At 39.0% G+C, this 14,352-nt stretch overlaps 1 protein-coding gene across 2 annotated transcripts in view; it reads left to right on the top strand.

Annotated features, from left to right (window-relative positions):
• The window catches only part of MAP3K2 (mitogen-activated protein kinase kinase kinase 2), a 39,830-nt gene that overhangs the window by 3,391 nt on the left and 22,087 nt on the right, over nt 1-14,352 (top strand). Inside the window, exons 1-11 of one of the 2 annotated variants that reach the window (XM_083585455.1) lie at nt 3,323-3,502; nt 7,530-7,599; nt 7,916-8,034; nt 8,385-8,425; nt 9,911-10,010; nt 10,121-10,234; nt 11,361-11,448; nt 12,016-12,146; nt 12,995-13,074; nt 13,189-13,256; nt 13,994-14,086. In XM_083585455.1, the coding sequence (XP_083441581.1) occupies nt 7,596-7,599; nt 7,916-8,034; nt 8,385-8,425; nt 9,911-10,010; nt 10,121-10,234; nt 11,361-11,448; nt 12,016-12,146; nt 12,995-13,074; nt 13,189-13,256; nt 13,994-14,086 (838 nt within the window). In that variant the 5' untranslated portion in view covers nt 3,323-3,502; nt 7,530-7,595. Of the gene's footprint in view, nt 1-3,322; nt 3,503-7,529; nt 7,600-7,915; nt 8,035-8,384; nt 8,426-9,910; nt 10,011-10,120; nt 10,235-11,360; nt 11,449-12,015; nt 12,147-12,994; nt 13,075-13,188; nt 13,257-13,993; nt 14,087-14,352 lie in introns of those variants that run through there. The other variant, XM_083585454.1, reaches the window with a different exon arrangement.

Genomic DNA, 14,352 nt, shown 5'->3' with positions numbered 1-14,352 from the left:
AATTGTGAAATGATTTAATTATCACCTTGGTAGAAAATGACACTTATAAAATAACTCGCAGAACACATTTAACTTGATGCCAAAAAGCAAAGAAGTGGTTAGCAACGTAGCTGTAAAGTTTTTTGATGTAAAAAAAAAAGAGAGGTCTGTATAGCCAGAACCATTAAACCATTTATTAGCTGAACATTATTGCTCCCACCCTCTTGTACTCTGCATAACTTGCTACATTGGTTGGTATGTGAACTGAGCTATGTTCAAGGTATTGTAATTGACAGATAAAGCCTTGAACTACTCAGGGCCAGGTTACCTGAAAGAGCTGTTTGATCTCTTAGCTAATCAACCTGAAACCCTATTGGTGGTAGTGGATCCTAAAGATTATTTTATGGCGGGGTGGAGAATCTGCAGTCCATGGACCTATTCTGGGCCACCAAGCCACTTTGAGGCCATTTCAAGTGAACTCTGCCCAACTGTCCTACACATGATGTCATTATGATGTCAGGTGTGGGGTATGTAAGGGAACGGTTTGGCCAAAGGCACCTTGGCATACACTGCTAGTTGGCAGTGCCAGCAACACCCCTATTTTACAATAGTTCCCAAGTTCCCAGCTACCAACTGGTTGTTGGGTGCTTGGTAGCTGCTGTACAGGGGGCTTTGCCAGCCCTGTGTTTGGTGCTCAGGTGTCAAGCCTAGAGCTTGCAAAGACTTTGGGCTAAGCTTCCGTTTTTGGCACTTGACAGTCATCTGCTATCATTATGAAATCAGATGATTTATAGATGGATTGTCCCTCCCTTCTGTCAGAGTTGACTTGCAGGAGTGGAGGGTGATAAAGATATGGCCCATTCGGCCAAAAAGGTTCCTCACCATTTTTGAGTGATGAATTGGAAGGGGGCATTTTGTACGCTTGCTCCTGCCATTTGGAAGGCCCTTCCCTGTGCAATCTATCAGTTATCTGCTTGAAGCCACACCTTGTTCAGGCCTCTCCTGTCCCCTAAGGCTGGACTCTGTCTCTTTGTATCTCTGTTTCCTGTATGTTTATGATGCTTATGTTCTTGTGTTTTATTGTTGTTTTTATTGATTTTATGCTGTCTTTTATTGTATATGTGTACTCTGCTTCAAATTTTTCTAACATTAAGCAGTCTATAATTTTTTTTCCAAATAAGATAAATAGTATGGGGCACTTTTTTCCTTACCTGTACCAAGAACAACTCTCAGTGATAATCTCCATACAGCCTTGCCAGCTAAATAGTGTTGGTGTTATGAAATTCTTGGCTTGCGAAGAGAGTAATACTTAAAATAAAATAAACAGTTTCAACTTAATGTGTGCAGTGCTGAAGACTACCCAAATCCATGAAAGTTTCTGCTTATCTTCAGTCTTAATTGTTTAGGCAGCAGACGGGTTTCAAAAGTGTTAGGAACAGAGGAATTTCGTAATTCAACACACATGTTCTTTCTGACCTTAAAATATCCAGATGTTTCTGTTGTTCATTTCAGCCCATTTTTTTAGTTTTTAAGATTTGTTTTTTGCAAGAGCAACCTGCAACACAATTTTGTAGTGTGGGGTGCTTCAGTACAGCATCACGGCTACTCCATTCTCCCCAACCCACTCCAGTATATACGTATGCAGTGCCAGTATTTTATGGCTACCAAGCATATTCAGCCCCCATTGGGCTGTTCTGGAGATTAATTTCCTACTGATGGTTTCCCCTCTAAATATTTGTTTTTAATTTATGAAAACCTTGGGGTTCTTTCAAGCCTGGTGAAACCACCTCCTCCTCCTCTGCATGGATAGTTCTGAAGGGCTGTCACTTAGCTAATTTTGATTGCTATTAGTCTGTACAAATGCAGTGTGGAGTATGGACTGTTTCTGTTCAGGGTTCCAGCCACTCTGTCCCTATTCTCCTCTCTGCCTCCCACAGGTCTCCCATCTAACAGTCAGTATTCTGAGCGGAGGTGGCAGACACACCTTTGTGCTGAATCCCAGATACATTAGAATCTTGGATTTCTGTGAACAGCTCCCAATTCTGTCCCTGGGGACACTTTAAAGTAGTTTATGTGTGTGAACGAGGAAGTGACCTATCAAGACAGTGAAATGGCCTTGTCTGTCCATTTTATATCTGTGTCTTTCTCTGGCCATTGCATTCCTGCTCCCACATAGTTTATAGTTGTTGTTTTTCATGACAGTCAGTCAGCATTTTGTGCCCAATGGATAGGTTTCAGAATTACCTGATTTGGTTTTCCAAATGGGAAACCACCAGTAGGAAATTAAGCTCCAAAATTGTGTTGCAGGTTGCTCTTGCAAAAAACAAATGGTTTCCCATCTAAATAGATAGATAGATAGTACTCCTGCAATCTTCAGGGTTAGCCGGTTTCTTCTTGTGCATGGGTAGTGGTGTTTCAGCTACTTTGTGTGAGGACAAAATACAGTGGTACCTCGGGTTAAGTACTTAATTTGTTCTGGAGGTCCGTTCTTAACTTGAAACTTCTTAACCTGAAGCACCACTTTAGCTAAAGGAGTCTCCTGCTGCTGCCACGCTGCCGGAGCACAATTTCTGTTCTCATCCTGAAGCAAAGTTCTTAACTTGAGGTACTATTTCTGGGTTAGCGGAGTCTGTAACCTGAAGCGTATGCAACCTGAAGCGTATGTAACCTGAGGTACCCCTGTACTTAAATATAGTTGATATGATGGGGAGAGAGATGAAGGTAAACAGAAACATACATATGCAAACCTGCTGAGAAAGTAAAATGCGGAGGTGCTGTTCCTGTACATGCATGTAGCAGCTTCTTTGAATTGTGGCTTTAGTTGGTTCGGATAGGAATACGTATATAAAACCAGGCTTTCATTTGCATTGCAATCATCTATAACAGAAAGGTGTTGATATTCTGCATTGGTGTCTGGAGACGGTATTGGGCAGGATAAGGGCTAATAAATTGAAACTTAATCTAGACAAGACAAAGGAGTTGTGGAATAGGGGTTCATCCTGTTCCAAATGGGACAGTAGTCTCCTTGAAGAATCACGTTCACAGTTTGGGTGGGTTGTGTGCTTCTGGACTCTGCTTTGTACCTGGGTGCTCAAAGAGCAGTTGTAGCCAGGAGTGCCTTTGTCCTGCTTAGCTGGTGTGACAACTGTGTCCATTTCTACGAGGTCGGACCTGGTCATGGTGACCGTGTAGACATAGCTGCATCCAGATTGGATTATTGAAGCATGCTCTGTGTGGGGCTACCTTTCCAAAGTTTTTTGAAACTAGTTGGTTGAGAATGCTGGCTTATGGGATGATGTTACACCTGTCCTGCCAGGCTGCACTGGCTACTGATTTGTTTCAAAGTATAAATCAAAGTGTTGGTGCCTTAAGACCAGGATACTGTGGACAGCCCCTTCCTGTATCTTCCTGCCCTCACCTTAAGATATTACTGAGATGCTCTTCTCTATGTCCCAACTGTAAGAACAGAAGGAAAGCCTGCCAGATCAGGCCAAAGGCCCGTCTAGTTCAGCACCTTGTCACGGTGAGCTGCTTTTGAGAAACCCACAAACAGGACCCAAGCACAAGAGCACTCTCCCCTTCTGTGGTTTCTGGCCACTGGTATTCCATAGCATATTGCTTCTGACCACAGAGGTAAAGCATAGCCATTATGGCTAATAGCCACTTATCTTCCATGAATTTGTACAATCCTCTTCTAAAGCCATCCAAGTTGGTGCCCAGCTACAGTATGATGCAGGCATGGTTGCTAGGGTCTAGATAAACATCCTTCTCTGCAGCTACACCTAAATTTTTTAACACTTGGATGCTTCCCCCCTTTTTTACAGTGTTTCACTATATGGCAAAAACCTTTTTGTTTAGGCTGGTATTGTTTTATCATTTGGGTAGATTAGTATTAATCTCTATTTTAGCTGCTACAACTTAGCTCTCTTTTAATTATATTGTGTTAATGTTTTAAAAAGAATTGTATTTTATTCTGGGTTTTAATTGTTAGCTGTTCTGAATGGTGTATAGGCACCACTAGGAAATTTATGTTTTATTGTATTTGTAAAATGTATCTGCTTTTCACTATTAGTAGGCCCAAAGTGTGTACAATGTCAATAAAAGAATAAAATTCATAGTAATGTATCAATAAGATGCACCAAGATAAACACAATCAGCATATGCATGTAACAGTGTAGCAACCTACAAAGATGTTAACTGCACACTTCCTGATTTAAGTTCGACAAATGAGCAAGTCCGGAGGATACCTGTCTTCCATAGCGTTTCATTTTATTGTTGAATCAATTTGATTTTGGGTAAATCTTAAATTGGTCTTCTAATATTGGTGGACACTGAATTTTCAACAAATCCTGTGAATTGTCTGTTTCAGGCATAGATGGCATGTGATGGACTGTTAGTACTGATTAGTTTCCTTGAATTTATTTTTTCTGCTGGTTCTGATTTTAATTTTTATGGGTGCATGCTTTTAGTATTCTGTGGATTTGCTCACTTTTCCTATGGTTTTAAACTTCATTTTTTTTATATTCATACATATAGTCACTCAGGTTATTTTGAGAAAGGTGACTAAAATGTAATAAACAATATATAATCATTATGACAACACAGTTGTAAGTGGGCTTCAGCTTTTTACTTCTCTAGAGGAGAGTGGCATTTACTTCACAAATATATTTCATCTTTATTAAAGTTTACCACCTCTGTTGCCCCCCCCACCTTGTGATCCCTACAATAATATCTGTCCAGACAGGTTTCTTTTATTATTTTAGTATATGATTTAAGATCAAGAAGAGGTTAAAACAACAACAGCTTTATTGTGTCAGTTCAGCCAACATAATGCTTCTCTGCTGCATGGTAATTTGGAGGTCTGAGAAAGGGACTGTGGTTTGCAGAGCTATAATAATACAGCAAAAGCTACAACATTGCATTGTTGGCTATTCACGAACAGTAGTCAAGTAATTCCTATAGTAGTCTTCACCCATACTTCTTCATGAAGAAGCTGATGGGAAAGGATGTGGCTGACCTGTAACTAATTTCCTTTTTTTAAAAAAGATATTTATTGAAGTTTTACAAAAAACAGAGAATTACAGAATAAAAAGAAAACAGGAGAAGAAAGAGAAGAAAAATACAAAAAATACAAAAAAACATAGAAAAAAAAGATACAAAATACATACAAAAATAAATAGAAAAAATTAAAAACAAATAAAATTTTTCATATCTTAAATTTCGTTTGCTTATTTCCCTGACCTCCTCACACCTCCCTTTTTTTGTATTCCCGTTCACATGGTTAGTTCAGCAAATCCTTACCCTCTTTCATTTATCTTAATTCTGTATCTCAACACATTATGGCTGTATGTTTTCATCCATTATCAATCCATTTTTATATATTCTTATTATCCTTGTTACTAAGGCCACTTAATTTCAATCCAACATCATTTTAACATTCATTAATTTTACAATGTTTCTGCAAATAGTCTTTAAATTTCTTCCAATCTTCTTCCACCGACTCTTCTCCCTGGTCTCGGATTCTGCCGGTCATTTCCACCAGTTCCATATAGTCCATCACCTTCATCTGCCACTCTTCCAGGGTGGGTAAATCTTGTGTCTTCCAATACTTTGCAATAAGTATTCTTGCTGCTGTTGTAGCATACATAAAAAAAGTTCTATCCTTCTTTGGCACCAATTGGCCGACTATGCCCAGGAGGAAGGCCTCTGGTTTCTTCAGGAAGGTATACTTAAATACCTTTTTCGTTTCATTATAGATCATCTCCCAGAAAGCCTTAATCCTTGGGCATGTCCACCAAAGGTGAAAGAATGTACCTTCAGTCTCTTTACATTTCCAACATTTATTATCGGGCAAATGATAGATTTTTGCAAGCTTGACTGGTGTCATGTACCACCTGTATATCATTTTCATAATATTCTCTCTTAGGGCATTACATGCCGTAAATTTCATACCTGTGGTCCACAACTGTTCCCAGTCAGCGAACATAATGTTATGTCCAACATCTTGTGCCCATTTAATCATAGCAGACTTAACCGTTTCATCCTGTGTGTTCCATTTTAACAGCAAGTTGTACATTCTTGAAAGTATCTTTGTTTTGGGATCTAACAGTTCTGTTTCCAATTTTGATTTTTCCACCTGGAAGCCAATTTTTTTGTCCGAATTATAAGCCTCCCTTATTTGATAATAGTGAAGCCAGTCTCGCACTTTATCTTTTAATTTCTCAAAACTCTGCAATTTCAATTTGTCTCCTTCTTGTTCCAAAATTTCCCAATATTTCGGCCATTTGGCCTTCATATTGAGCTTTTTCTGAGCCTTTGCTTCCATCGGTGACAACCACCTTGGGGTTTTATTTTCAAGTAAGTCTTTATATCTTATCCAGACATTAAACAATGCTTTTCTAACAATATGGTTTTTAAATGCTTTATGTGCTTTAACCTTGTCATACCACAAATATGCATGCCACCCAAAAACATTATTAAAACCTTCTAAATCCAAAATGTCTGTGTTCTCAAGAAGCAGCCATTCTTTCAACCAGCAGAATGCTGCTGATTCATAATAGAGTTTAAGGTCTGGCAGGGCCAATCCACCTCTTTCCTTTACATCAGTTAGTATTTTAAATTTTCTTCTGGGCTTCTTGCCCTGCCAGACAAATCTAGAAATGTCTCTCTGCCACTCTTTGAAACAATCCATTTTGTCCAAAATTTGCAATGATTGAAACAAAAATAACATTCTTGGCAATACATTCATCTTTATAACAGCAATTCGACCCAACAAGGAAAGCTTCAAGTTTGACCATATTACTAGGTCCTTTTTCACTTCTGACCAACATTTCTCATAATTATCTTTAAATAGGTTTAAGTTCTTAGCAGTCATATTAACCCCCAGGTATTTTACTTTCTTGACCAATGTTAGACCTGTCTCCTTCTGAAACCTCTCTTTCTCAGACGGTGTTAAATTTTTCTCAAGAACTTTAGTTTTTAACTTGTTCAACTTATATCCTGCCACATGACCAAATTCTTGAATCAATTCTAATACTCTTTTAGTACTAGATTCTGGCTCCTGTAACATCAGTACTAAGTCATCTGCAAAAGCTTTCAATTTGTACTGTTTGGCTCCGACCTGTATACCTTTAATCAGACGGTCCCTTCTGATCATATTTAGCAAAACCTCCAGGACCGAAATAAAAAGCAATGGGGAAATTGGGCAGCCTTGTCGTGTCCCTTTCTCTATCTTAAATTCCTCTGTCACCACGTTATTAACTATTAATTTGGCCTTTTGTTCTGAGTAAATTGCACTTATACCATTTTCAAACCCTTGACCAACCCCCATCCCCTGAAGATTTTTCTTCATGAAACTCCAAGAAATGTTATCAAAGGCTTTCTCCACATCTACAAAGATTAAGACTGCGACCTGTAACTAATTTCCAGTGGCTTATTATATTTAACATTTGGGACATGGCAATCTTCTTTTTTTATGCCTGTAATCATAGTCCTTTCTGAACTGTTTATTCTCTTCATTGCTGTAATTTATGTGTTTGTTTTTCATATAGGCAATAGAAGGGTTCTAATGGGAGAACCATTCTTCTGAAGTAAAGGTTTGCTGGCTGGCTGCAGCTATGGGTAAGTTCTTGGGTTCAACTCAATTTAGCTCAAGCACATCAGCCTTGTGTTCATAATGCAAACCAACATTGAAAACAGGACATTTTTGCAAGTGTATATTAAAATTTGGAAATCTATGTTAACAACATAAGTTAGAATACAAAGTAGTTCTTGAGACATTAGACAGTCTGAATATAAATGAGTTAATAAAATGTATAATCAGAACAATCTTCAGATCCTACTTATTTTATTGGAGGTATTAAAAATAATAAACCTTGTTTTCAAAGGCATTTTATGAATAGTGGGTACAGATAGTTCTTTTTTCCTCCCTAAACAGATGAGCAGCAAGCTTTGAAGTCAATCATGCAGGATTTGGCAGTCCTTCATAAGGCAAGTCGCCCTCCATTGCCTCTACAAGAAACAGGGAAAGCAAAATCATCTTCACCGAAAAAACAGGTAATCCTGTAATGTGTTTGTCTTACAATGAAGAATGTGTTTCTGCATTTGATGTGAGTGATTTCCACTTGCTGGGAATGTTCCACCTTGTGGTGTACATATTTTTGAAATTATGAGGTAAATGAAAGGGATATAGTGTTGCAGAACAGATCTTAAACAGATGTGTCCTGTGTACCAGAGTAATGCATATCCCAAATTCCCACTTCCCAATAGTTTTTCTTCCATTGCCAAAGAATGTTGCTTCAAGTGTGTGAGAATATTTGTTGGCCGTCTGCAATCCAGGGAGGAATATTCACAAATAATATTTGTTCCCAGCTTTGTTTTCTAGTATGTGTGTAATTCTTTTACAGAATGATGTCCGAGTCAAATTTGAACACCGAGGAGAGAAAAGGTAAAAAAAGATAATCCACAAGTTTCCAGAATCCATTCTGGATGTTACATCCAGTTGATGACCCTCGGCAGATGGAAGGCTCTTTGATCCCGTGGAATGGGAATTGAGGCAATATTTAACAATTCCCCCTAGAATTCCCACATCTGCTCCAAAGGGTTACTGGACCCTTCAGAACAGTATGGACTATAGAACGGGGTGTGTGTATGCAAAAGGAAAATGACTCTTTAATGATTACTGTGATCCCTGATTCACTGGCTAAAAATTCCACTGAATCAAATTGTCTTCTATCAGTGAAGGAAAACCAATTGGATGCAACCCATAATAGTTTGTAGCTTTATGGAGTATTGGCAAAGCTTGATAGAGAATAGAGAGATGCCTATCCAACGTCAGTGTTTAGAAAAGAGAAACTTAAGAAATGTGCTAAAAATGCATGTATATGTGTGAAATATATATGTTGCTATCTTTTGCTCCTAGAATAGAATAAGGAGCAATATATCTTAATAAAATCATTTATTTTTACACATGCACACACTATAATACTCCTGCACTGCAGGGGGTTGGACTAGATCACCCTTGGGTCCCTTCAAACTCTACAATTCTATAATTCTAATTACACATGCAAAGTAAGCTCAATTATGGCATCCAGCTACTCCTGAATCCCAAAGAAAATGGGGGAGCCTTCATGCACCTGCGTCATGGTTTGTGATGGTCAGCTAGTTTCCATTTCTGCTGAGTAAATTACTAATGCTCAGAGAGATCAAACCTGGAAAATGATCTAGCTTCTGTTCTTGTGCTAAAAACTGACTTCAGGTTATTTTGGTGAACAAATTTATTCTGTGTTAGTATTTCACATCAAATGACTGCACAGCACGTATTTCAAATCCTTATGATAGTTTGCCTTTGGCATAGGAATTAATTTCCTAGAAACTCTTGGCCTAGTTGATGTATCGCAATTAGGAGAGTTTTACTTTAATGAGGTATTGACTCACATAGTTTAAGCCTGCTGCAGATCTTAAATAAATCATTTCTAAGCATGGCTTTCTAACTTTAGAAAATCTTATAATGGCTGATAAAATCTATCTTCGGAAGCTGATTAGCTTGTTAATTCACTGTGCAAGTTACAATTTGACTACTACTTTTTCAGCTGCAGTAATTATTTGGTGTAAGGTGGGTTGAAACAGTATTCCAGAATAGTGCAATAGTTTACCCAGCAGCAATCATGTACATTCAATGATTCACCTTACTGAATGTGGGGTTATTAATTTGGGTGCTGTTTTTGCCTTTTCAGTAAATGCACTTTTTAATAATTTGATTTTTAAGAGAGAGTGTGACACCTTATGAAAACATGCTTTTCTCTCCCCCCCGCCCCCCAGTATGTCACTATTCCACAAACAAAAATTTAACTTTCATCATTGTCATCAATAGTTACGTACTTGTTTTCATGTTGGTGGATTTCCCCCCATATATCTATACCTTGTATTACAGAATTCTACAGTTTCCTAGACCTGTCAAGCTAGAAGATATTGCATCAAAAGCTAAAGTTGCCTTTGGACAGTCAATGAATTTGCATTACAGCAATAATGAGGTAAAAGAATGGTTCTTGAATAGTAGTTGTTTGTGTTATTCCTTAATCACATCAGCTGTGAGTAGGTTGCATTGTGACCTTGTTCTGTGTGTATATTTTTCTGCCTGTAGCTGGTGATCCCATTAGCTACACAGGATGACCTGGACAAAGCGGTACAGCTTCTTGATCGAAGTGTTCATATGAAGAGTCTCAAGATATTGCTTGTTGCTCATGGAAACACACAGGTGTGTACATGTTATTTATACGGATGTCTGTGTGTGTGTATATTCAGATAACATATGACACAAGTGAACTTTTTGTGTTTAAAATTACTCTTTGGGGCATTTCCACATGAATCCAAATCCATTGGCCTGTTTTGAACTAGCTTTGTTTGGTTGTTTGTGTGTTACCTGCTCAGGTGAAGAAATCCAGATGGCTGGTTTTCTGAAGCTCTGTTCAGGTGTTCATTATGAGGATTAACACATGGGGATTAGAGAGCACCACCCGAGCTCCACCCTCTTAGGTCACACTCAAGAAGGTTCCCTGAGGTCCTAGCGTTCCAAAATATGTGAAAGCCTCCATGAGTAAAGGAGGCTTCATTAATGCAGATAGTTGCATTTGAACCCACAGAGGGCAGCAGGGAAGATGCAGAGCTAGTGTGCTCATTCATGGACGCTCCCCTCCTCACATTTGAATGCCTGAACAGGGATGAGAGTCTATGGAGGGCATGAATTGCTGTGGCAACACTGGATTATGCAGCACACTACTGCTTTTATAAGTTGCAGACTTTTGCTTCCTACTACTTGCCTCACCAAAGCAGTGGGAAGGGGTGATGTAGACATGACCTACGTCAATTCAAAGACTGCTAGCGGCTGTATTTTTTTTATCTCTTAGTGCTGATAGCTGCCATTGTGTGAAAGATGGATGCAAAAGTATTTTTTCATGGGCTAGAATAGGCATTGGCAAACTCGGCTCTCCAGATGTTTTGGGACTACAACTCCCATCATCCCTAGCTAACTGGACCAGTGGTCAGGGATGATGGGAGTTGTAGTCCCAAAACATCTGGAGGGACGAGTTTGCCTATGCCTGGGCTAGAATGATGATAAAAGTAGAATATTACTGACAGAAATAGAATATTTCTTCCCAGTTTTAAAATACTCTGGTTTACATATTTTAAATCTTTGAATTCCTTTGTTTTTGTAACTGGCTTTTTGAAATTGTGGTCCGAAAAGAGCTGCTAAGGTTGTGTAGGCACAGCAGCAAATAGCACCTGTCCTCCTTAACAGTCCATTCACTGAAAAATTACAAGAGTGGGGGGTTTTCTTATTTTTTTTATGGGATAAATAAACTGCTCCATGCTTTCACCTTCAGAGTAACACTGAGCCTCTGCCATTGCTGGAAGATTTGGATAATACAGTTTTCAGAGTGACTGAGAGGAAAAACAGGCTTTCTGTAATAGGTAAGCAAACTTCATATTCCTACAGTTTTGAGTTGGTTGGGTGGTGAGTGGAGGGAATCAATATCTCTCAGTTTAATATACTTCACAGAATTGATGTGAGAATTAAATTGAGGTCAAATTTGGAGATACAAATGTAATAAATAGAAAGGTAAGCACCCATGTGTGGGTGAGAGAGAGGAGACCAGCGCATTGAGTCCTAGCGCAATGTGACTTTTGCACCCCTCTTCTCCCTCTGTAGCCCCTATTCCTTCCCCAAATCCTGGTTGGGAGGGTCAGGAGAACCCCCAGAACAACAGCAGGCAGAGGACAGAGGAAATCATTCTGTCTGGCAAGCCGAAATACTTGTGCTGACAGAACAATCACTTAAGTGTGGCATTGAACCCCACCCCTTTGAATTTATCTTTCTACCAATAGAGATAGTCAAACCTTATTTCTTTTGTGTGCCTTGCAGCATCTGTGGGTGTTCAAATAAATGTCACATGTTTGATACTAAAATCATGTAAGTAGATGATTCTTGCTGGTAAAAGGATTTTTATAATTTACTCACATATTTTAAAAAATCAACAGGTTATTATAGTCGCGACAGAAGCTCTCCCCCTCCAGGATACATTCCAGATGAGCTGCACCAGGTGGCCCGGAATGGCTCATTCACCAGTATAAACAGTGAGGGCGAGTTCATTCCAGAAAGCATGGATCAGGTGAGTGTTTTCTTTCATTTTCCTTTTAGGGGCTACTGCATTAAGGGGCTGCTGCATTTCCTTTAAAAGGGGCTACTGCATTAAGGTTTTGCTGTTTAAGATCCCTTGTTACCTTCTTTGTTATCCTGACCTAACGGCTAACAGTGGACCATGTTGTAAAGGCCAGGGGAGATGCAGCTCTCCCAAAGGCAACTCTTGGTACAACTATATATGCTATGATCCTTCAGGCTTAGCTAAGCAGTGTTGCAAGTGGAAGAAAGGGAAGGAAAAACTTCCCTCCTTTTCTTCCTTCATGCCCCTGATGCTGCTGTTGTTATTACTTGCAAGGTAAGTGAATGGGGGGATATGTTTTTTGGGAGGGTTTCAGGGAGCGATGTGGGTTGGTGAGGATTTACACACGGACATTTTTCTGAATTACCAGATTTATTCAGAAAAATTGAATGAGATTTTTCTCATTCCCATCCCCTGAAGATCTCTGATAATTTACCAATAAATCTGAGGTGAGCTTGAGAAAATGTGCTCATCTCTAACACCAACGCTTAATGCCCGGAAAGGAACTGGTAGCCAGTGTATCTCCTTAAACACTGGATTAAGGTGTTTCCAGTATCCAAATTTGTGCTTGGCTAGTGTCTACTTAGCTCATCATGCAGCTACTGGGTTACTAACAGAAGTTTCTGAGACATCTTCAAAGATAGCACTATGTGTAATGTGTTACAGTAAGCAATCCAGAATGTTAGCAGAGCCTGGACAACCGTAGTCTGTGTTTCCCTAGCTTGTTGCATGTTGCCTATGTATGTTACACCCTTGTAGTGATAGTTCTTCAAACTTTCTTGTACTTTTGTTTCCAGATGCTGGATCCGTTATCACTGAGCAGTCCTGAAAACTCTGGCTCAGGAAGCTGCCCTTCGCTTGACAGCCCTTTAGATGGGTAAGAACCACATAATCTGCACTTCTTGCTGCTGGGATCTTTAAAACAATGAGGTAACAGAATTCAGGTAGTGCTTTACACAAGGATGTAATAGTTCAGTGTTTCTACTTATAGGGACAACTACCCGAAGTCCCGGATGCCAAGAGCCCAGAGCTACCCAGATAATCACCAAGAGTTTTCTGGTAGGTGAAACAAATGCGTACAGTTTCAGCTGCTATCCTTACAAAATCTTCTACTGTAACTTCATTGTGTGTCTGGATGTATGCATAAAGTTTAACCTAATAACGGTTTATTTGTCTTTGAGGCTGTCGTAACAATGACAAAAGTATGAAAAGTAGAAACAACCGTATGTTCATACAAAAATGTTTACTATTTTTTGAAACGCTAATAAATCAGTATATCAGTGGAGATGAAGCATGCACTTATAAGCCGCAAAAAATCAGTGAGGCAGAGCATAGCTATCACGGCTAATAATTATTAATAGCCTTAACTTCTATGAATTTTTCTAAACCTCTTTTAAAACCATCCAAGTTGGTGGTCATCCTGTGGGAGTGAGTCCCATAGGTTAACTATGTGCTGTGTAAAGAAGTACTTTCTTTTATCTGTCCTTTCAACATTTCATCTGATCTTTCAACATTCAGCTTTGTTGGGTGTCCTTGTGCTATGATAGCAGGAGAAAAACTTTGTTCTGTCCATTTTCTCTATGCCATGCATAATGTTACAAACTTCTGTTGTGTCACCTCCTACTCATCTTTTCTCTAAACCAAAATGCTCCAAATAATGCAGCCTTTCCTTGCAGGGGAATTACTCTGTCCCCTTGATTATTTCGGTTGAACATTTGACTAACTCACTTAACTTTTTCATCCAAACCCAAAAAAGCCTAATTGAGAACAGGAACTTAATTGTTTTTCTCCTTTAGATTATGATCTTCCTATATTTGAGAAGTTTGGCAAAGGTGGAACTTACCCTCGAAGGTATCATATTTCATACCACCATCAAGACTACAATGATGGTAAGTTTGTGGGCCCCTTAACACTTTCGTGAAAGCTTTCCACCCCCCCCCAACCATAATGCACTTTCCTATCCAGAAGTGAGGCAATTTTAATCTTAAGTTGTGTGTGCTCTGCAATACAAAAAAGATATTTCTTGGCTGGTCTCCTTTCCAAGTTTGAAATGTTCCTTAATTCTTGATCTGTTGTATGCAACCATAACAGTGTGTGATGGATTTAGGAATATAATTAATTTTCATGAGTTTTCTGGATGGCCTAGAGGCAGAAA

The sequence above is a fragment of the Podarcis filfolensis genome (assembly GCF_964270895.1).
Source record: "Podarcis filfolensis genome assembly, chromosome: 1".
NCBI lineage: Eukaryota > Metazoa > Chordata > Lepidosauria > Squamata > Lacertidae > Podarcis > Podarcis filfolensis.
This window is presented reverse-complemented; position numbering and strand designations above follow the sequence as displayed.